The sequence below is a fragment of the Hemicordylus capensis genome, chromosome 2 (genome assembly GCF_027244095.1).
Source record: "Hemicordylus capensis ecotype Gifberg chromosome 2, rHemCap1.1.pri, whole genome shotgun sequence".
NCBI classification, from domain to species: Eukaryota; Metazoa; Chordata; class Lepidosauria; order Squamata; family Cordylidae; genus Hemicordylus; species Hemicordylus capensis.
In genome coordinates, this window is record NC_069658.1 from 229,454,560 (window position 1) to 229,477,312 (window position 22,753).

At 47.3% G+C, this 22,753-nt stretch overlaps 1 protein-coding gene across 4 annotated transcripts; it reads right to left on the reverse strand.

Annotated features, from left to right (window-relative positions):
* Positions 1 to 1,623: 1,623 nt before the first annotated feature.
* Positions 1,624 to 14,669, reverse strand: LOC128341632 (zinc finger protein 345-like). 4 transcript variants are annotated; one of them, XM_053288001.1, is made up of 6 exons: positions 12,848 to 12,959; positions 10,428 to 10,882; positions 9,366 to 9,492; positions 8,152 to 8,237; positions 5,921 to 6,047; positions 1,624 to 3,538 (listed from the first exon to the last, which is right to left on the reverse strand). In XM_053288001.1, the coding sequence occupies exons 2-6, from the start codon at positions 10,830 to 10,832 to the stop codon at positions 1,980 to 1,982; spliced, it is 2,304 nt and encodes a 767-aa protein (XP_053143976.1). In that variant the 5' UTR covers positions 10,833 to 10,882; positions 12,848 to 12,959; the 3' UTR covers positions 1,624 to 1,979. The 4 variants fall into 4 exon arrangements, with proteins under 4 accessions (XP_053143976.1, XP_053143973.1, XP_053143972.1 ...); XM_053287998.1 differs by lacking the exon at positions 12,848 to 12,959 and adding an exon at positions 11,974 to 12,841; XM_053287997.1 differs by lacking the exon at positions 12,848 to 12,959 and adding an exon at positions 14,540 to 14,669 and having other exon boundaries at positions 1,625 to 3,538.
* Between the last annotated feature and the right edge of the window lie 8,084 nt (positions 14,670 to 22,753).

Below are 22,753 nucleotides of genomic sequence, written 5' to 3' on the forward strand. Positions count from 1 at the left end.
TCTCGGCGGCATTCGATACCATCGACCATGGTATCCTTCTGGACCGCCTCTTGAGTATGGGAATTGGAGGTACTGTGTTGGAGTGGCTCTGTTCCTTTCTTGGGGGGAGGGTCCAGAAGGTGGTGCTGGGGGACTACTGCTCGGCCCCGTGGCCATTGGCCTGTGGGGTGCCGCAGGGTTCGGTTTTGTCCCCCATGGTATTTAACATCTACATGAAGCCGCAGGGAGAGGTCATCTGGAGACTTGGACTGAGTTGTCAGCAATATGCGGATGACACTCAGCTCTATCTCTCCTTGTCACCGGATCCTAGGGAGGCAGTGGATGTCCTGAATCAGGGATTGGAAGCCGTGATGGGCTGGATGTGGGCTAATAAACTGAGACTGAATCCAGACAAGACGGAGGTAATGTTGGTCAGTAGGAGAGCTAATCGGGATGAGGAGATTTTACCAGTTCTGAATGGGGTTGCACTCCCCTTGAAGGAGCAAGTACGCAGCTTGGGGGTACTACTGGACTCAGCTCTGCTTTTGGAAGCTCAGGTGGAGGCGGTGGCCAGGGGTGCCTTTGCACGGCTTCGGCTAGTGCGCCAGCTGCATCCCTTTCTCAAGAAGGCAGATCTGGCCACAGTTACCCATGCCTTAGTCACGTCACGGCTGGATTACTGCAATGCGCTCTGCGTGGGGCTGCCCTTGAAGAATATCCGGAAACTGCAGCTTGTACAAAATGCAGCAGCTAGGGTTCTTTCTGGAGCTGCCCGGTGTGATCACATCACAGCTATTTTGAAATAGCTCCACTGGTTACCAGTGTGTTTCCCGGTCCAATTCAAGGTGCTGGTTTTGACCTTTAAAGCCCTTTAACCTTTGACCTTTAGAACCCCTGGTGGCGCAGTGGTAAAACTGCTGCCCTGTAACCAGAAGGTTACAAGTTCGATCCTGACCAGGGGCTCAAGGTTGACTCAGCCTTCCATCCTTCCGAGGTCGGTAAAATGAGTACCCAGAATGTTGGGGGGCAATATGCTAAATCATTGTAAACCGCTTAGAGAGCTTCCAGCTATAGAGCGGTATATAAATGTAAGTGCTATTGCTATTGCTATTGCTATTAACGGTTTGGGCCCGGGATACCTTAGGGACCGCCTGCTCCCAAGGGTTTCTGCCTGCTTGACGAGGTCATCTGAGGGGGCTCTGCTCCGGGTGCCGACAATGAGGGAGGCTCAGTTGTCGTGCACTTGGGACAGGGCCTTCTCTGTTGCTGCCCCCAGGCTTTGGAATGCTCTCCCGGTGGCCATTCGCTCCTCAAACTCCGTCACAGTTTTTAGAAAGCTGGTTAAATCTTGGCTTTTTATCCAGGCCTTTACATGATTGTTTTATTGCTGCTTCTGCATGTTTTTATCCATGTATAGTGTTTTGTATTTGTATATTATATATTTTAATATCAGATTGTTTTTATATTTTTAGCTAAATAATTTTTTAAATTATGTGTTTTAACTTTTGTAAACCGCCTTGTGATTGTTTTTAATGAAAGGCGGTATATAAATCTAACCAATCAATCAATCAATCAATGGCTGAGAAGCATTGAAATCATGTCTCAGTTGGAAAAAGAGCATCTGAGATGGAATCAGACTGTGTGCCAGTTTGCCACCCATTCCCAGAACTTCCTGTCATTTTTTCTGGATTATACAGAGACCCAGCTCTCTCCATTAATCTTTATAAAGAATAGGAGATTTACTTGACTTTCAAGAACTACTTTATTGAAAACGGAACTGTACATAAGCTGTGAAAATGGAACTGTACTCAGGGTTGCCAGATTTGGCTTTTTAAAAGCCAAATTCTGAGTTACAGCCCATTTGACGAGTTCTGGCAACCTTGCTATACATAAGCTGTGAAAATTCTTTTTAAAGACTGAGGGCATCTCAGAAAGAAACAAATTACTTAGAACTGAGGCTGTGAAACAGGCTGCTGTTTCATTGCAATCTTGGCTCCTCCTCACTTATATGGTTTCTCTCCTGTGTGAATTCTTTGATGCACAGCCAGATTTGCACTCTGGTTGAAATTCTTTCCACACACTGAGCACTGAAAGGGTTTCTCCCCTGTATGGATTCTTTGATGTCGTATATGGTTTGTGCTCTGTCTGAAGCTCTTTCCACACACTGAGCACTGATAGGGTTTCTCCCCTGTGTGGATTCTTTGGTGCCCTGCAAGATTTGTGCTCTGCTTGAAGCTTTTCCCACACACTAAGCACTGATAGGGTTTCACCCCTGTGTGGATTCTCTGATGCCTAGTAAGATCTGTGCTCTGCTTGAAACTGTTTCCACACTCTGAGCATTTAAAAGGCTTCTCCCCTGTGTGGATTCTCTGATGCCTAGTAAGATCTGTGCTCTGCTTGAAGCTCTTTCCGCACACTGAGCAATGATAAGGTTTCACCCCTGTGTGGATTCTTTGATGCCTCATAAGAGATGTGCTCTGGTTGAACCTCTTTCCACACTCTGAGCATTTAAATGGCTTCTCCCCTGTGTGGATACTTTGATGCCTCGCAAGGTCTGTGCTCTGGTTGAAGCTCTTTCCACACTTTGAGCATTTAAATGGCTTCTCCTGTGTGTTGATTATTTTATGCCTTGTAAGATCTGTGCTCTGGCTGAAGCTCTTTCCACGCTCAGAGCATTTAAATGGCTTCTCCTGTGTGTTGATTATTTTATGCCTTGTAAGATCTGTGCTCTCGTTGAAGCTCTTTCCTCGCTCTGAGCATTTAAATGGCTTTCCCCCTGTGTGGTTTCTTTGATGCACAACAAAATGTGTGTTCTGGTTGAAGCTCTTTCCACACACTGAGCAATGATATGGTTCCAACCTTGTGTGGATTCTTTGATGCTTAGTAAGATTTGAGCTCTGATTGAAGCTCTTTCCACACACTGAGCACTGATATGGTTTCTGTCCTGTGTGGATTATTTGATGCCTTGTGAGATCTGTTCTCTGCTTGAAGCTCTTTCCACATACTGAGCACTGATATGCTTTCACCCTTGTGTGGAATCTTTGATGCTTAGCAAGATTTGAACTCTTATAGAAGCTCTTTCCACACTCTGAGCACCGATATAGGTTTTGCCCTGTGTGGATTATTTGATGCACAGCAAGATTGGTTCTGTGGTTGTAGCTGTGGATAAATGGTTTTTTACCTGTGTGGATTATTTGATGCCTAGCAAGAAGTGTGCTCCGGTTGAAGCTCTTTCCACACACTGAACACTGATATGGTTTCTCCCCTGTGTGGGTTATTTTATGCCTATTAAGACATGTTCTCCACTTGAAGCTCTTTCCACACTCTGAGCATTTAAATGGCTTCTCCCCTGTGTGGAGTTTTTGAACCATGCTATGGTTAGATTTACAACTTAAGATTTTTGCAGGCAGAGGGATCCTATTCCTTCTATTTTCATTGTGACTTTCTTTCAGGATAGGAATTTCATGCAGGCCAGATATTTTGGAAACAATGGATTTCTCTCTCCACTTCTGATTTGCTTCAGGTTTTCTCCACTGCAATTCACTCTCTCTCTCAGCACCTACAAGAATAATGAGAGAAACCCTGGGATAGTTAAACACAGCCTCATAGCAGGGAGCAAACGCCCCAGTAACTACTCTATAAATAACAGGATACAGGAGACAGTCGAGCAGAGGCAGACCCTGCCATAAGCAGCCTCGGTTGGTTGTGGTTAAAAAGCAGGTGATGCCGTGTAGGGCAAACCACTCCCAGTTAAGTCCTGGCAAATTCATAGCTTAGGATGCTCAATAAGGCCTGACATTGCATACACTTCTCCTAGAGTTAGGACACCCAGAGCCAGCGTGGTGTAGTGGTTAGAGTGCTGGACTAGGACCAGGGAGACCCCAGTTCAAATCCCCATTCAGCCATGATACTTGCTGGGTGACTCTGGCCAGTCACTTCTCTCTCAGCCTAACCTACTTCACAGGGTTGTTGTGAGAAGAAACTCAAGTATGTAGTACACCGCTCTGGGCTCCTTGGAGGAAGAACGGGATATAAATGTAAAAATAAATAAATAAAATAAAAGCATCCCCTTTCCCACCTGGTGGATAACCCACTAGATAATTCCCTGCCTGATTTGTCTAACAAAGGTCCCTGTCCCACAACTTGTGAGCTACCTGCACATCTCTCTCCTTCATAGGAACATAAGAAGCTGCCATATACTAAGTCACACCATTGGTCTATCTAGCTGAGTATTGTCTTCACAGACTGGCAGCGGCTTCTCCAAGGTTGCAGGCAGGAACCTCTCTCAGCCCTATCTTGGAGAAGCTGCCAGAGAGGGAACTTGGAACTTTCTGTGCTTCCCAGAGCAGCTCCATCCCCTGAGGGGAATATCTTCCAGTGCTGAAACTTCTAGTCTCCCATTCATAAGCAACCAGGTCAGACCCTGCTTAGCTAAGGGGACAAGTTATGCTTGCTACCACAAGACCAGCTCTCCTCACTATGAGAGGAGCCTTCGTCAAGAGGAGGGTTTCCTCTAGAGGGCTTCCTCAGAGCCCTCATCAAGTTGTCCTTCCTCTTTCTCCAACCAGGATGGGAGGTCAGGTTTGGAAACCAAAAATCATTCTTGGACTGAGGGAGAAAAAACTCCAGGCACATTTAGCAATAACATCCAGATAAGCCACTCAGGCCTCTCTGAATCCCGCCACCCCCACTCCATTCAGCCCCATGAACTGCAAAGACAAGATGATGATTATTTTTTTACAAGATATTCTAACTCCTGCCCAGGGATTGGACTGATCAGCAGCCATTAAGGCCCAAGAGCAAAAGGTTCTGTCTGGTAGCAGAACACAAATGCTGCTTGCCCAGCAGGCTAGAAAGAGGAGGAGGAGGAGGAGGAGGAGGAGGAGGAGGAGGAGGAGGAGGAGGAGGAGGAGGAGGAGGAGGAGGAGGAGGAGGCAGGAACTTCATTCCTGGCCAGAGCAAAGGGAAGGGATGCCACCTAACTGGGCAAAAAGCTCTTTGGTATTGAGCAGGGGGAGAGCAGTTGTCCCTATCTAGCTCCAGCACAGTGTCCCACAAATTGCCTCTCATTAGATGCCTCTTTAATTCAGTATTGAGGTTAGCCCAAAGCTCAGTCAGCAAACTGCAGTACGCACAAAGCTCCAGCTCCGGAGATACAGAGCCTATTCACATATGTGGGCAAAACCGGGAACCCAGCCAGATGATTGACCTCAGAACAGTGGTACATATGCTGGTAACCTCTAGGCTGGATTACTGCAATGCACTCTATGTGGGGCTGCCTTTGTATGTGGTCCGGAAGGTGGAGTTGATACAGAATGTGGCCGCCAGGTTGGTCTCTGGGTCATCTCGGAGAGACCATAATGAAAGAGCTACACTGCCTGCTGCTAAGTTTCCGGGCAAAATACAAGGTGCTGGTGATTACCTATATGGCCCTAAATAGAATACGCCCTGGGTATTTAAGAGAACATCTTCTTCGCCATGAGCCTCATCGCCCATTGAGATCACCTGGAGAGGTTTGCCTGTGGTTGCCACCAGCTCATCTGGTGGCTACTTGGAGACGGGCCTCCTCTATTGCTGCCCATGGGCTTTGGAATGCACTCCCTGTTGAAATAAGAGCCTCCCCAACTCTGGAAACTTTAAAAAAAGGCACTAAAGACATATTTGTTCACCCAGGCTTTTAATTAGATTTATAGTTTTAATACTTTTAATGTTGGGTTTTAATTTATTTTAATGTTAACTATTTTAACGTTTAAATGATTTAAATTGTAAACTGCCCAGAGACACAAGTTTTGGAAGGTACAGAAATATGTTGAATGAATGAATGAGGAGAGAAGTCAGCATCATCCTCACTGACATCCTGGCTGTGCACTGAGGTGGAAGAACAAGAGGTACAACTCTTGCTTTCTCTATCTAGCAGCCAAGGACAAGGAGGGAGCCTTACCCAGAGAGGTCAGATGTCCAGAATTCTCCTCCATGACTTCCTTGTGCAGAGCCCTTTGGCCAGCATCCAGCAGAGCCCACTCCTCCTCCATGAAGTACACGGCCACCTCTCCCAAGGTTAGCCGGCCCTGAAATCAGAACAACAAAATTGCTTCTCTTCATTGAAGAGAGCGCCTTCTTCTACATGATCCCCACTGCACATTAAGGTCATCTGAGGAGGTCCCTCTCCAGTTGCCAGCAGTTCATCTGGTGGCGACTCAGAGGTGGGCCTTCTCTGTAGCTGCTCCTGGGCTGTGGAATGCACTCCCGGCAGAAATCCGCAATCTGAATTCTTTATTGACCTTCAGGAGAGCCCTTAAAAGCTATCAGTTTGGCCTGGCCTGTCAGGGTTTTAATTAGTTTTAATTGTTTTAATACTGTAACCTAGTTTTCAGGGTTTTTAATTGTTCTGGTTATTTAATTGTTTTTATGATGTTTTTAATTGTTAATTGAAGTTTTATATTGTTTATATTTCTGTTTTAACTGTTACTGGTTTTAATGGTTTTGTTTTAAAATTGTAAACCACCCTGAGCCACTTTGGAAGGGCGGTATTAAAATAAAATAAAATAAAATAAAATAAAATAAAATAAAATAAAATAAAATCCTCTATAATAAAGAGCCTGTGTGTGCGCCTGTGTCTCTGCGCCCATGTCTTCCTCGGCCGTTCTGGGCATGCGCAGAGCGCATGCCCAGAACGTCCGAGGAAGATACGGCCGCCGGCACCAGGCGGCCATGTTGGCCGGATGATTGGCCCGGCCTCAGGGAAGGGAAAGGTGGCGGCGGCGGGTAGGTGAGACAACGCCAGCCGAGCCGTTGCTGAATTCAACTCACCATTTTGCAGCGTGTGGTGCAGCAGCAGCAGCCCGAGTAAGAGCCACGGCTTCTTGCCAGGAGGGGCGAGCCGCTCACCGCCGGGGGGGAAAGTTTGCTGCAAAGTGGGGGGCGGGCCGGAGAAGAAGAGGCAGCAGCAGCAGCCCCCTCTGCCAACTTTCTCGGGCGAGAGACAGCCAAGGGGGTCTCGCAGCTGAAGGAGAACTACTTGGCTGGCGGGATCGCGCCCAGCCAGTCTCCGCAAAGGTGGTGGGGAAAACCGGTGGAAATTTTCCTTGCCCACCCTCGGGCCCCCTTCGGTGCTGTCAGTCAGTCTAGCTCATTAATAATAAGGCTCTGGGCGGCTCCCCTCCGCAGCGGCCCTGAGTCGCCGTCCCCAGCGGTTTTGTCAGTCAGTCACCCCTGATAGAGGTTGGGGTGGGGGGAGACAGCAAAAGCCAGGCCTTCCCTCGGAAGACAACCACCGCAGGGGAAGGGCAAGAGGGAATGGGGCAGGGGGAGGGGGAAAGGCAAGAGGGAGTGGGGCAGGGAAGGAGGAAGGGGAGGGCAAGAGGGAGGGGGAGGGCAGGAGGGACTGGGGCAGGAGGGTGAGAGAGAGGGGTAGAAAGGGGGAGGGAGGGCAAGAGAGTGAGGTGGGAGGGAAAGGAAGCCGCCGCCTCGCCCACAGGAGGGCCAGAGAACGTGGTGCAAGAGGGAGTGGGCAAGAGGGGGTGGGGCAGGGGGGAGTGGGGAGGGCAGGAGGGAGTGGGGCAGGGGGAGGGGGGAAGGCCAGAGGGAGTGAGGCAGGGGGAGGGGGAAGGGCAGGAGGGAGTGGGGAAGGGGGGAGGGGGAAGGACAGGAGGGAGTGGGGCAGGGGGTAGGGCAAGAGGGAGTGGGGCAGGGGGAAGGGCCAGAAGGAGTGGGGGAGGGGGAGGGGGAAGGGCCAGAGGGAGTGGGGGAGGGGGAAGGGAAGGGCAAGAGGGAGTGGGGTGGGGGGAGGGCAGGATGGACTGGGGCAGGAGGCTGAGAGGGAGGGGAGGGTGAGAGAGAGGGGTAGAAAGGGGGAGGGAGGGCAAGAGAGTGGGGTGAGAGGGAGGGGAAGCCGCCGCCTCACCCAGAGGAGGGCCAGAGAACGCAATAGCGGTCTACCAGCGCCCGTTAATTTAACGGGCTTAAAGTTACTAGTAAAATAAAATAAAATAAAATAAAATGTCATGCAAGAATTCAGACATATATTCAGTGGAGTCCATCAGCTGAGATTCCACAGTGCCAACCAAAGCCTTCCTACTAGGCAACTTTGGCATAAGCAAGGGGAAAAGGGCAGGGGAGAAAAGCACCCAGGACTGTCCTCTGCCCACCTTCTCCACTCATCCTTGACCTTACCTGTTCTGGTGATGGCGTGGCGACCACATCCCTTCCACCACCAAGGGGAGAAGGCCTGGAAGGAGGACCCAGAGTCTTTCCAATGCCTACAAAAGGGACAAAGGAGGAGAGAAGATGTTGGATCCTGTTAGCTGCCTGGCCCAGTTCAAGGAGCTTCTTGCCATTAAACCACTACATGACCCAGCATCTACATACCCCTGGAGTCCTTTTCTCCCACAGGGATACCCTCAGTCATTAGGGTTGCTTGGAGAGGCCTCATCCAGTGAAAATCTCTCTCTTTCTTAAAGCATTTACTGTTTCTGGCTTATCCTGCTGATTCTGTATCTGATTCCGTCTGATTTTAATGGACTTGATTTATTTAAAATACTTATATCCCAGCCTTGCAGAACACCACCACTTGGAGCGAATAGTAACAATAATAAATCACAACGAAACAACTTAAAAGGTACTATAGTAAAACTGTACAAAAATAAAGTAAAAAGCCCAATTGGAACCCCAATTAAAAGCAAGTTTGAAACCCAAGGGATACAGGCAGCAGATTAAAATATGCTCTCAAGAGGAGGGTCTTTCAATCCTTTGAAGGCTTAAGACTTATGAAAGATCAAGCAAAGAAATAAAATACTTCTTCACACATTTTCATTTTGCTTGCTTCTGGAGCTCAATCTTTCCCCTCACACAAACATAGGACGCTGCCTTATACTGAGAGAGACCATTAGTCTATCTAGCTCAGTACTGTCAACACTGACTGGCAGCAGCTCCCCCAGGTTTTAGGCAAGAGTCTTCCCAAGCCTCACCTGAAGATGCTGCCAGGGATTGAACCTGGGACCTTCCTGCATGCAAACAGCTGCTCTAGCACTGAGGTACAACCCCATGCCCCAAGGAGAATACCTTACAGCAGACAGCATTCACATCCAAATGCAAAACAAGGTGAACCCTGCTTAGCAAAGGGGACAATTCATGCTCACTCCTGCAAGGACAGCTTCTCTCCTAAGCTTTTGGGCATGACTCAAAGGGCTGGTTTAGACATATATTATAGTTGTCAAGAATTAAAAGTCAATTCATTTGTAAACTGGGGGAAGAGGCTGGAGAGACAAACACTTTCCCCTACACAAACTAAAGAGCAACATGAAATCAGCCCATGATTTCAGGAGAGAGAGAGAGAGAGAGAGAGAGAGAGAGAGAGAGAGAGAGCCCAAGTTGAAATCAGTCCTTACCCAGCAAGCTGGCACCTCGGTCACCCTCCTGAACCATCCACCTGAAGGGTGGCTTTTCTCCAATGTCCAGTGGAGCCTTCTCTGCCTCGGAGAGATCAGCAGACACTTCTGCTGCCAGTCTCTCCAGCTGAAAGCACAGGAAATCCCAGAGAGAAAATGTGGACAGGGCTGAGGAAGGAGTTAACATCAAGGGACACCATAGCAAAGCTCAATTGAGAAGTTCATAGGGGACACTGATTAATATTCCTGTACAGTCTGAGGAAACCGGGACAGGATCTTCTCAGGAGGGGCACTGAGATGATGGAGTTTCTGTCCTCGGGACAGGAGATCTGCTCTGGATTTTCTAGCTTCAGGGCCCAAGGCAAAAGCAACTTTATTCTGGAGGGCTTTGGGAGGCACCCATGTTTAAAAGAATAATGGCCAATGCTGGTCTGAGGTTTTCCTGCTCAATTAGCTGCGACTATTGGGTTTTTGTCCTGCTTTTTGCTAATCCTCTGTTGTAATGAATAAAGTATGTGGACAGGGCTGAGGAAGGAGTTAACATCAAGGGACACCATATCAAACCTGCATATAACATGCCTTGTAGATTCTTCATCAAAGGGTGTGATATAAACTGCTTTAAGAATAAGAATTGGTGCAGGTAGAGAGCTGGAGGTGGGGAAGGGGGTTGGGGTTGGGGCAGCCCTTCCTGTGACATCTCAAGAAATGCAAATTATGGTATGTGTCTCTTGGGGGAATATTTGGATATCCTTGCATTCATGTTCTGCCACTTGGAGTGATGAAACACTCCCTTATTTGCTGCTCATGGTGCTTCTGCTAATTTTGTCAGCTGCCATATTAATTATTAAACAGAAGATGAGTTATTTCAAATCGCCTTCAACAAAATATGGTGCAATAATTAAAAAAAAAAGGTTAGGACAATTCTTCCTGGAATGTTTCCATTTGAAAACTGTACTACCTGTTGCAATTTCTATGTCAGCCTTGTTCACATTTTCAGCTGATTAATGTTGGAGCCAGCAGGATGAAATGTTGAAGCTGGCAGGATGTAAGAGAGACACTCACCTGTTCCTCTTCCTGCTTCTTGGCCTCTGCTTGGCTCAGGAGGAAACCTTCTGCCAGGGCCACTGCCTGGGAACTGGTCTCTGCTCTGCATTCCCTGACCCAGCTCTCCATCTCTGGGGGCAGGATGGCCAGGAACTGCTCCAGGATCACCAGGTCCAGCATCTGAGCTTTTGTGAGTCTTTCCGGCTTCAGCCACTGATGGCAAAGGCTGTGGAGTCGGCTGCAAACCTCTCGGGGGCCCTCGGCCGCCTGGTAGCAGAACTGTCTGAAGCGTTGGCACTTTGCATCTGAGCTGGTGTTGTCAGCCCATAGGCCTTTCTGGATGAATCTTTTTTCCGTGCTCCTAACCTCAGTTGCATCAGGGCTGCTTTCTACTTGCAGGCCACCCAAGTTATTCTTTTCCATAGCCTCAGACTTCAGGCAGGAGCCGACCAACTCAGAGGGGTAACTAAGTCCTGCAAAGCCAAGATATTACTGTGTGTGCAAATGATGACGCTTTAGGGCAAGGAATTTCAGAGGCAAAAGTGGGTCATTCCAGCTAGAGACTGGGACTTTTCTCTCTAGAAAGGACAGAGGCCAAGATTCAAGGAGGATCAGGGATGAAGAAGAGGATACTTCACTTGGGGGACACACAGCAAACCTACAAGAGGTTGAGAGTCATGTGATTCGGCCCTTTCCCTCCACTGACCCCTCCCCAACAACTCCCCCCACTCACTCTCTTTGCCTTCCTTTGAATCGCCTCCCAGAAAAGCTGCCTCTTTTGCTGCCCACCTTATTCAGCATGCATTCTTTAGCCCTATTTAGACATTGCATCAGGGCTGTTCATAGGAAAATTCAGAAATGCACCATGTTGTCAGTGCAATGCATGCACTTAGAATGCACTGCTACAATACATGCCTGTGCACTTCATTTTTCTGTGCACACACACACTTTATTGCTTCAAGTCACAGTCATAATATTTAGGAGCGGCCACAGAGTGGGATTTTATGGAATTATTGGAATTGGGGGATTATAAGCACTAGTGCAGAGGAGAATCCTTGGTAAAGGCTCTGTGAGGAGTTGCAGGTGGGGGGGGGCAGTGAGGCCTTTCTGACAGGAGGGGGATATATAGGGACACTTGATCAGAGTCTGGGGTCCTGGAGGAGTTTGGACCAGTCACTTGTCTCTTCTCCTTGTTATCAACCATTTTTTACATCATCTAACATAATGCAACTTTGCATGACTTCAATTTTTCAACAGCCCAGATATTATTTTAGAATATATTTTTTCATATTCCATTCCTCTAAAATCCCCCAGCCCCAACCACTCTCCCTGCCTTCCTTCCACCCCAATATGCACAAGTATTCTTTTGGAATTACATATTTTCTGTCTGGTTGTACATTTTTAAAAAATCCTATGTTGCATTGTACATGTGTGCAGCTGTCTAAAGTGTGTGAAGGACTGTACAGGAATTCATTTGAAAAGTAAACCTGGGAAAAGTAAACCTGTTTGTACTCTGAACATAACTTATGAACAGGGCTTCTGAAAGTTTTCAAAATGCACCTACATTCTAGGGGAACTTCTCTGCAGAGGGATGTACTGATGGGGTCTTCAGGATGAGTAGCAGGGGGAGAAAGAAGGATCAAAATGAAAATAGAAAAAGAGCGGGGAGAGGGGAAGTGATGCAGCACCAAAAAACTGGACAGAAAAAGAAGGGAAGGAAACCCAAATATGCTAATAGGCCTGACAAGCTTTGAGCTTTGCTCTTCTTCAGAGGCAACTCTAAACACGTAACAGGTAAATGATCATGAGTAAAATTTACATAATTAGAAAAGCTACAAACTATAAAAATATATGCAATATATCAAATCTCCATATACAATGCATTTATCAACATTATATAATCCTGTTAGGAATCTAATAATTATTGAGGGGGGAAAACTTTACTCATAACACTGTATCAACAGTTTGATAAGTATCAAACCATAAATTATTAACTCTAAAAGTGGTTTCCACCATAATCAATAAGCAACATTAAAACAAGCTATCTTGAAAACATCCAATGGCACACCAACCTTTCTAAAATCAGACAAAAGAGGGAGACTGTGTAAAAAAATTGCCATTAACCAGAAATTTTTATTCACACATACTGTATCTCTGTTCACTTGTAAGCAATACAATAGTAAAAATATCTCTGTTCATCCTCCAAAGGCACCTTTCTAAATAAAAATTCTCTTGCAAACATGTGATGTTAATGTGCTTCTTTGGAGACCAATACTAATGAGGCAAAGAACTCTTTAAAGAAGTGTCAAAAGCGTCTCATAGTTTGAAAAAAGAAACATAATCCAGTCCTTCATTAACCCTTTTGGTTTTACAGTCTGCAATCTTGGAATCCACTGCATTTCTTTTCACAACCGCAACTGATCATTTTTATTCCTCACCTGTCCTACTGCCCAGACTGGGGTGGAGCCAGCATTGGGTGGACGGATTCAAAGAACTCGGGGCGCTGCCAATTAGGGGCAGCGCCTCGTGGCCTCACACACCTCACATCTGACATCAGACACAGGGGGCGGGGCTTCGCTCCTGAACAGGGCCTTGTGGCTCTGTTTGGGAGTGAAACTGGCCAGCACTGCGTTCGCAGTGTGGGCGGAGCTACTCTCCCTGCCTTTAAAAGGCAGGAAGAGTTGGTTCAGCCACAGTGCAAATGCAGCACTGGCTGATTTCGCTCCCAAACAGGGCCCCACCCCCTGCATCTAACTAAATGCACCCTGCGTCTGATGTCAGACCCAGGGGCGGGGGCTGGGAGGGGCGAGTCAGCGGCAGAACCCAGGCCACCTCTTGGCTCCCTCCGCTTGTGTGCCCAGAAAATAATATTTGCAAATTTATGGTTATATTCTACAAAGTGTTCAACCAGTGATTCTAGCAGTAGGTTGGTGTGCCATTAGATGTTTTCAACATAGTTTATTTTAGTGTTGTATATTGATTATGGCGGAAACCCCTTTTAGTGTTAATAATGTATGGCTGGCTACTTATTAATGTTTTATAAGTAAAGCTTTTTGCCCATTTTTAGATTACTAATAGGATTATATAAGGTTGATACATCAATTGTATATGGAGAATTTTATATTTTGTATGCTTTTCTAATTACGTATGTTTTAATCATCATTTACTTGTTATGTGTAAACAAACAGTTGCCTCTGAAAAAGAGCAATGCTCAAAACACATCAGGCCTAAAATAAAGATCAATTTGCCCCCAAACACTTTTGGGTTTTCATTGCTCCTTTTTCTGTCCAGAAAAAATAAGGTCCCCAATGTGGGTATCAGGGAGGAACCCCTGAGTGGGTCAGCTGCCTGGGCCACCTCCCTGGGGGGAGAATGTAGCAACCCCTCCATTTCACTTCTGAGTCCTTTGCCTTGACAATCTGTGGCTGCCTCCTAGGCTTGCATTGGGGAGAAATGGGGTCACCCTGCTTGCCCATCAGGAACTGCTTCTCTGACCTTTTCCTCCATCGATTCCCCCAAATCCCCACCCAGCCGCCTTCAACCCAAAATGAAGAAGGAAACCAGTTTCTAACTGTATTCAGAGCAGCATCCAGATTCAGAGGAGACGCTTCCTTGGGATCTCTTGTCGGGATCTCTGCTGGCTTGAGTGGGGGGGTGACAGGGAGGGAGCTCCTTGATGGGGTTGTCCCAACAGAGACACCGCCCCGCCCCCTGATTGCTCAGATGCCCAAACTCCCTCCCTGTGGGAAGCAAGTTCTACAATCAAAAATGTCTATACTGCTCTTTCAAAGAGAGAAGAATCCCAAGAAGGCGAAGAATATCGAATCTGACCTAATACCAATATTTATTTTAAAAACAGCGAAAAAACTCTTAACGAAAAATACGATAAAATCGCAACGCTTCCACGGGAGATGAAATCGCGCGCTACTTCTTGCAGCCTCCCCAGCTCGGAGGAATGAAGGGGGCACATTTAGCCCCCCGCCCGCCGGCCCCTCTTCTGCCTCCTCCGCCGCCTGCTCCTCGCCTTTGGTCTCCCCGTGGCCTCTCCCTGCCCAGGCCCGCTCTGCCTGCCGCGCTCCCCTCCCGATGCCGGGACTCTCCTGCACCCCCCACCCGCCCTTGGCACTCACCCGCCTCCCTTGCTTGGGGTTGCTCTCAGGGCAGGGGACGGGAGGGCAATGAAGCCTCCTTCCCCGGGCAGAGAGGGGGCCGCCCACCCAGTCCTCGCTGCAGCTTCCGAGGGGGCCTCTCTAGCAATCTCGCCTCTCTTCGTTTAACCCTTAGACGGACCTTCCCCTGTCAGCAAAAGGGACTCCTTCAAAGAGAGCGCCAGGCGAGGCCACTTACAAGGGGGGAAACTCCTCACTCCGGGCTGTGCGCCGCTGCGCCCCCGCTTTGGCAGGACACACTGGAGATGCCCCTCCCCCAGAACTTAGGGAAAGTTGGGATGCTCCACTGTGCTTTATTAATTATTATTTCAATGAAATTCAATGTCTTTGCACATAGAAAACCAGCAGGAAGAAAGCTTTCCTTCCTAGGCTGCCCACTGATAAGTCAGCACTTCCACCTCTAGAGTGTTATTTTATCAAGGAGATCATCGAAACTTGTGGTGTAGGGACCAGAGCGTTGGGCTCAAAGGTAAAGGGTGCCGTCCAGTCGGTGTCGACCCCTGGCGACCACAGAGCCCTGCAGTTGTCTTTGGTAGAATGCAGGAGGAGTTTGCCATTGCCTCCTCCCTGCGCAGTGTGAGATGATGCCTTTCAGCCTCTTCCCATATCTCTGCTGCACTGCCTGAGTGTTTTTCCCATAGTCTGGGAAACATACCAGCGGGGATTTGAACTGGCAACCTCTGGCTTGCTAGTCAAGACATTTCCCGCTGGGCCATTAGGTGGCTCTGGGCTAGGAGATCTGAGTTCAAATCCCCATCCAGTCATGATACTCGCTGGGTGACCACCAGTTACCTATCTTTCAGCCTAATCTATTGTCAGGATTTGTAGCCTTACAACAAACCTTACAGGGTTGTTGTAAGGATAAACATCACTGCACCCATCACTCTAACCTCCTTGGAGGAACAGTGGGAAATAAATGTAAAGATAAACATCCTGCCAGATGTGGCAGAGTCCAGAAGACTGAAACAGAGGCGGCTTTGGATTCGGCCCCAATAGCTCCTCAGATCCCACCAAGGAGGATATTCAGACCCACGCCGGGTTTGGAGTCTGCTGGGGCGAGCGAAAGCCAGGTAGGGTGCACAGAGGATCTCAGAGCCGGCAGGGAAGTGAGGGTGTGTGCCGCTTTGAAGAGCAACATGCAGGGATGCTATCTGGGCAGCGGAGGAGACAGATCATCCTTGGAAATGGGGTGGGTGTGTGTGTGTTTCGCTTTCCCCCCTTTCTGTCTTGGCTGGGAGCTTTTCACAGGGGAGCCTGAATTCAGCCTTTGCATTTCCTGCTCGTGGAAGATGAATGCAAAATCCCCTCCGGCCAGAAAACAAGAAACCCATGGCTCAGTCATTACCCAGCTGGATGGGAGGGCTGAAGTGGGGGACCAGATTTTAACAAACCTGGGAAAGGACTGCGAAGTCAGGACCAAGAAATGCTCCAGCCACTCCAGGCATCACTGGGGATCCTGCTGGAGAAGTCCTCCTGATTCAGACTTCTGAGAATGTGATCCGTGTCAACGGCCTGCCACGTGCTCTTGCCCTCTCTGGCATGGATGCAGGCAGACAGTAGCCCACCTCTCCTTTTTGCAGCACTGTACCCAGGAAATGCAGGGAAAGCTGCGCTGGTGCCGGCCCTGCAGACCTCCACCCCGAATGGGGAACATGAATTGGGGAGGAGAGCTGCTCTTGTGATAGCAAGCATGACTTGTCCCCATAGCTAAAGGTTGCATATCAATGGGAGACTTGATTGTGAGCACTGCAAGATATTCCCCTCAGGGGATGAAGCCGCTCTGGGAAGAGCAGAAGGTTTCGAGTTCCCTCCCTGGCTTCTCCAAGATAGGACAAGATTTTTTTTTAATAGGACAAGATTTTTTTATTGAACCAACAAACTACCAAAGCATACAGTACGTTGCCAAAGCACAATTATATACAAAGTGGTTGTTTGTACATGATATATCTACAAAGATTTACACACAAGGATTTGGAAACCCACAAGGTTATGAAGTATATGCAGGTAGTACTGTAACTCGGGGTTGGGGGATTTCAAGGCACATCAGGTAATGGGGGTGGGGAGGTTACGTCCGACGCCCATTGCCACAATTAGTCCCATTGCTGTTTAGAAGAGATACTCTTGTCTTTTTGCACATAACCAAACAAACTTTTCCAGAAGAGATTTACTGTCTCATCTGTGTGAACCTCTTGGTCGTGTCTTCACTCCCTATTCCTATGCAGGAGCATTGCATAAATGACATACAGGTTTACTAACCTGATTACGAGGAGGGGAACGTTCCAAATTCCCTAGTATGAGGGCACCCGTTCTGTCCCATTTCCTTGAAGGTTTCTTTCTGGGACCTCGAAAGGAGGTTCTATCACTCAAACCCGAGGTTAGTTCTTCCCAAGTCTATTTTTCCAAATCAGGCCACTCTAACAGCTTGCTAACTCCCTGCCACACTCTTTTGGCTACCACACACTCTTTTAAGAAATGTGAGTGGGATTCCCTGAATGTTTAACCTAGCTCACTAGCTATCTGTTTGCAGGTGATTTTAGGGCACTCTTGCTGGTCCTCTGGGAGCCATGGCTTAGCCGCATTAAGTGGTAGTACTTGATGGTATAAGTGCCACCTTGTTTCCCATAAATGGAAAGGGACTTTTTTCTCCTTAAAGAGAGCGATAGGGTGATCGGGTTGCAACAAGTACTGTGAAGTGCGGTGTTCGTAGCGTTTATGTTCTAAACCAGGTTTTAAGAAACCCACTTCTAGAATCTCTCCATAAATTGTTTTCCTTAGCTGCTTAACTGAGGAGGATCCTTTAAATAGATCCGGTTCAACCTTCCATTTTTAAAGTGTGAATAACAAATCTCTCAAGTAGACCGGGTGTTTTCTTTTTAATACTTGTGTGATATTACCATTGAAAGATCCTTTCCCCCACCATGCTATGCCCCATGCTGACTTGCGCCAATGCAGAGCGAAAAGCGAGACCCAGGTTTTTTGCAGGAGATTGGACATATTATGGACATTCACGAAAATCCAGTTTCCAAAATTGTAGGACATGAATTCAGTTACAAAATAGGGTTGCAGGGCAGGTAGGGCTAGGCCTCCCCACTCAACCTCCTTAAATGCTACCGCACGGGCCAAAGGGAAGGACGCTGTGTGCCATACTAGACGGAAGATCTGGCTTTCAACTCTCCGAAGGAGATCGAGCGGGGGAGGATAGACTACCACCAGGTTATGCACCGGGGGTATTAGGTAAGTCCGGATGTAAACTGCTTTCTGGTACATGGCGAGGTTCCATTTTTTCCACATGGTGATGTTAAGCATTACTTTTTCTTCCCAATCTGTCCAATCCCCCCCCCCCGACTTTTTCCTTAATCCCATATTCAATCCCCAAAATGTTTACTGTATCTACCCACTTCAGTTTGGACTCTGGGGCCCCTTCGCTTTTACATTCAGAGATGGGTAGGCACGAGAGTTGCTGGCGTCCGGGGTCCATTTTAACAAATACACTTTTGTCAGCATTTAATTCTGAGCCCGAGATCTTGCCATATTCCCAGAAGAGGTCTAGTATTACAGAGATTTCATTTTCATTCGATAACAGTAATGTAACATCATCGGCATGAGCTACAAATTTTACCCTAAACTCAGAGTGCAGTTCTGAGTGGACAGGTGGTTTGGCTATCCCATCACTCTCCCTCCTCCTCCCTCCCGGGAAGATCTCGCAGGGCGGAGGGATAGAGACCAAGAGTCCTTGCAGATGGGGTTCTCTCTGAATCCTGATCAGGATCGGATCCAGGACAAAAATAATAATAATAATGGGCTCAGTGGGCATCCTTGGCGGACACCCGAATGCAAAATGATCGGGTCACCCCGCCATCCATTAATCTGTGGTGTCACCTTTGCATTCGTATAGAGCTGCTGTATCCAAGTCACGAATAGGGGTGGTATACTTTTAGCTTTTTATACCTGCTACACACCCCGTAGCAGCCTATATTTCTTAGCTTTACAGGGTTTAGACTTCAGAAGACCACCTATGCTGATCCAGATGCCATCTGTTAAATTCACTCTATCTCTGGGGGCCTGGGGCATCTCTGTATTTCCATGATGGCCTTTTCTCCTGATATATCAAAGAACCACTCACTTTTTGGACTCCAGGCTGCTGGAATATAAACAAACCCATTTCTAAGGACCGCCTGTTCCTCTCATGCACACAAGGGACTACACGGAAAGGCAGAATACCTGCAGAAGCTCTTCCCCTGAACTACGGCCCCAAACCCCAAGGGAAATCTCATCCAGGACCCACATGGAGTCTCCCAGGGGAGCAACAGCAAGAGAGGGGGTGTGCCCTCACCTCTTGCCTGTAGGCTCCCCGGAGGCATCTGGTGGGCCACTGTACAAAAGAGGGTGCTGGCCCAGATGGGCTTCCTTGGGCCTCATCCAGCAGGGCTGTTCTGATGTTCTTATCCAAGAAGTGCCGTCAAGTTGGTGTTGACCCTTAGTGACTACATAGATAAATTCTCTCCAGGATGCTCTGTTTTCAACTTGGCCCTTTAAGATCTCTCAGTGTTGCATTCATTTCCATCGTAATCATGTCCATCCACCTTGCTGCTAGTCGTCCTCTTCTTCTCTTTCCTTCAACTTTTCCCAGCATTATGGACTTCTCAAGAGAGCTCGGTCTTCGCATAATGTGTCCGTAGTATGCTAGTTTGAGCCTGGTCATTTGTGCCTCGAGTGAAAGTTCTGGATTTATTTGTTCCATGATCCATTTGTTTGTTTTCCTGGCTGTCCATGGTATCCTCAAGAGTCTTCTCCAGTACTGAAGTTCAAAAGCGTCAATGCCTTTTCTCTCTTGCTTCTACAAAGGTCAGATTTTGCATGCATAGAGTGTCACAGGAAAAACCATTGTCCAAACGATGCAAATATTTGTAGGTATGGACTTGTCACAGCAGCTAAATATCCTTTCCAAGGCCTTCATTGCAACCCTTCCAAGTGCTAGTCTGCGGCGTATTTCTTGACTGCTGGATCCTTTTCTGTTGATGGTTGATCCAAAAAGGCAGAAGCTATGCACCACTTCAATGTCTTCATTATCAATTCTGAGGCTGGTTGCTGTACCTGTTGCCATTAGTTTAGTCTTCCTGACATTTAGTCATAGCCCCATTTTTTCACTGTGCTCCTTGACTTTCATTACTAGAGCTTGCAGATCATCCGCATTCTCAGCTATCAGAGTGGTGTCATCAGCGTAGCACAGGTTATTGATGCTTCTTCCTACAACTTTAAAGCCACACTCATCTTCTTCCAATCCTGCTTCTCTAGGTTCAGCATATAAATTGAACAAAGGAGAAAGTAGACAGCCTTGTCATACTCCTTTGCCGATCTGGAACCAGTCTGTTTCACCATGTTCCGCCTGGACTGTGGCTTCCTGTCCTGTGTATAGGTTTCTCATGAGGACAATGAGATGCCCAGGAAATTCCACAACTTGACATGGTCGACACGATCAAAGGCTTTTCTGTAGTCAATAAAGCACATATTGACTTCTTTCTGGTATTCTCTGGCTTTCTCAATTATCCAGTGCGCATCAGCAATGATGTCTCTTGTTTCTTGGCCTTTTCTGAAACCAGCTTGAACATCCAGCATGTCCCTTTCCAGACAGAGCTCTAATCTGCGTTGGATGATTCTGAGCATTATTTTGCTCAGAATGTGAAACTTACCTGTTGGTAATCAGCAGCCATACCTTGGCCACACCTCCCAGACTGCCTGGCCATACCCTCTCCAGAAGACCTCAGTGTGCGATGGGGATCATATGAAAAAAGGCGCTCTCTAAGGTAACCTGGACCTAAGCCATTCAGGGCACGTTTTGGGATATAAATATCCCTAACTCCATGACCCAGTGTGCTCTCCCGTACCTTTTACTGGAGACAAACAGCAAACCACCTTGGTGCTTCCTTGTGTATTACACCTGGGACTCCAACAAGCAATCTTCGTGCTTCCTTGTATTCACCATCGGGTGCTATATTTGGGACTCCATCGCAACCTTGGTGCTCCCTTGGTCTTGCTACGTGGGACTCCACTGCAACCCGCAAAGAGCTTGAAATCACTACCTGGATTGGTCTGTGTGCCAGTCCAGCCAGCTTACCTAGCAGGTGTAGGGAGTTGTGCCCCACGAGAAACCTTTCTCATGGGCATCCATCCTCTTACTAATCTGCACTCTTCCTGCTTCCCATCCCATCGTCTCGGAGGAGTGAGACACTGTAGCCCGGAATTTGTATCGTTCAGAACAGGTGAAACTGAACACTTGCCCCGTTCTCTGGGCTCAATCTATCTCTTTCTTATATCCAGGTTACACCTACACACACACACACACACACACACAGAGACACACTTTTCTCTGTCCTCTTTTCTCTTGCCCACCTGGGAAACTCACACAATTAGATCTTAAGTTAAGTTTAGATCTTAAGATCTAAAGACTCATTGATGTTAATTCATTTGGAAAGACACTTTACTGCTCCTTGAGTTAGAAATGCCTTGCTATAGTTACATTGCTTAGTAACGTATTTTTATTGCTTTAATCACACAGTTCCCTTCCTGTATCCCTCTTATAAATAAATTCTTCTTTTATAATTTTGAAACCATACCTTGCCTCAATCCAGTCATTACTTGCGTCCAAACGTTTGCACATATTAAAATTGGTGGAACTGACCCTTCTAACAGCTAATTACCCCAACAGCCTGAACATTGGGGTTGCCGACCAAACACCCCTGGGCCAGTTTCATTAACAATATGGTATTGTCATTTTATCCAGCCAGCTAACTGCTTGGAGCCATTTTTGGAAGGGTGGAATAAAAATGAAATATACCAACCAACAAATAAATAATGGTGCAGGGGGGAAGTTACTTGCCTAGGGAGGCAGAGGTTGCTGGTTCAAAATCCCGCAGGTATGTTTCCCAGATTATGGCAAACACCTCTATCGGGCAGCAGTGATGTAGGAAGATGCTGAAAGGCATCATCTCGTACTACATGAGAGATGGCAGTGGTAAACCCCTCCTGCATTCTACCAAAGAAAACCACAGGGCTCTGTGGTACAAGGAGTCGACACCAACTTGATGGCACAACTTTGTCATTTTATTGATATTCTCTTTTCTAGCTGCATACATCTTCAGAGATTTTATTACATATATATCTTAAGGTTTATAGCTTGTGCTTGGAAAAAATAGGATATCAAAATACGTTGGAATAATTCATTTCTTCAGCAGCTACTCTTGCATTGTTGTTGTGAAATTGCTTGGTATCCTCTTTTAAGATGTTTATTTTTGAATTGATAATTTTGCAGTGTATACCCACCCCAAACCACTTTAAATATAAAGTTGTACCGAAGGCTGCTTACAAATTCAAAATTAGTCATGTTGCTGAAAAATGAAACATATACTACTTGTTGTCTTTTGGGGAGATGCTTGGGAAATATTTAATCTCAGTCAACCAGTTATTTCATATCAGGTTATCTTGAAATTTGGCTAGTTGACACTGTAGGGGCTGTTTTGATGCTGTGTGCCAGATATCAGCAGGTTGGGACAACATGTCTAAATTTGGTAAAAGATGTTAATGTTCAGGTCTTATGGCGAAGCACTGCCTGATCCCTCTGCCAGTGGGCATCACAATCCCATCCTTGTTGGCCTCCCCACATTTGACCATATATGGCTTCTTTAAAAGCCTGTCTAAATATGGCCTGCCACTTTCTTCTGTCACAATCACAGCTCCCCTCCCACTTCTGCACACATCATAATACTCCACTGTCCTCTGAGCCCAAATAAAAGCAGCTCACCTTTGCTGAGTAGCTCAGTCTCCCTGCGGGGGCAGAGAAGAAACCAGCAATGTTCCCTCTCTGCCCCCATAGGTAGAGGATGCCGAGCTGTACCCTTTCCCCCCTCTAGATCCCTGCAGGCTCCCTCGGGAGCTCCTACTGGTAAGTAAGACTCCCACCCCCATTCCCAACCCCTTTGCATCCCCCCTTTCCCCCTACTTGCCTCCCTCCCATTTAACACTGGGAATCTCTCTTTTTTTCAGGCCATGACCGTTTGTCATCGTCTAGCGTGTCCTATTCGGGCACAAAGGCTGAAGCGGGGGTCTCCCCTTTCCCTGTAAGAAGAACCTCCCCATGCAGCTCGAAGACCCAGCTCCCAAAGGCAGACCTTTTGGTTG

Bases quoted from the DNA above. Each gene is read 5' to 3' on its own strand.
- LOC128341632 (XM_053288001.1), bottom strand. From the start codon at position 10,832: ATGGAAAAGAATAACTTGGGTGGCCTGCAAGTAGAAAGCAGCCCTGAT. The intron at 8,238-9,365 runs GTAAGGACTGAT...TCCCTTTTGTAG, and splicing joins CCGAGGTGCCAGCTTGCTGG to GCATTGGAAAGACTCTGGGT. The intron at 3,539-5,920 runs GTAAGGCTCCCT...TTATTCTTGTAG, and splicing joins TGGACATCTGACCTCTCTGG to GTGCTGAGAGAGAGAGTGAA.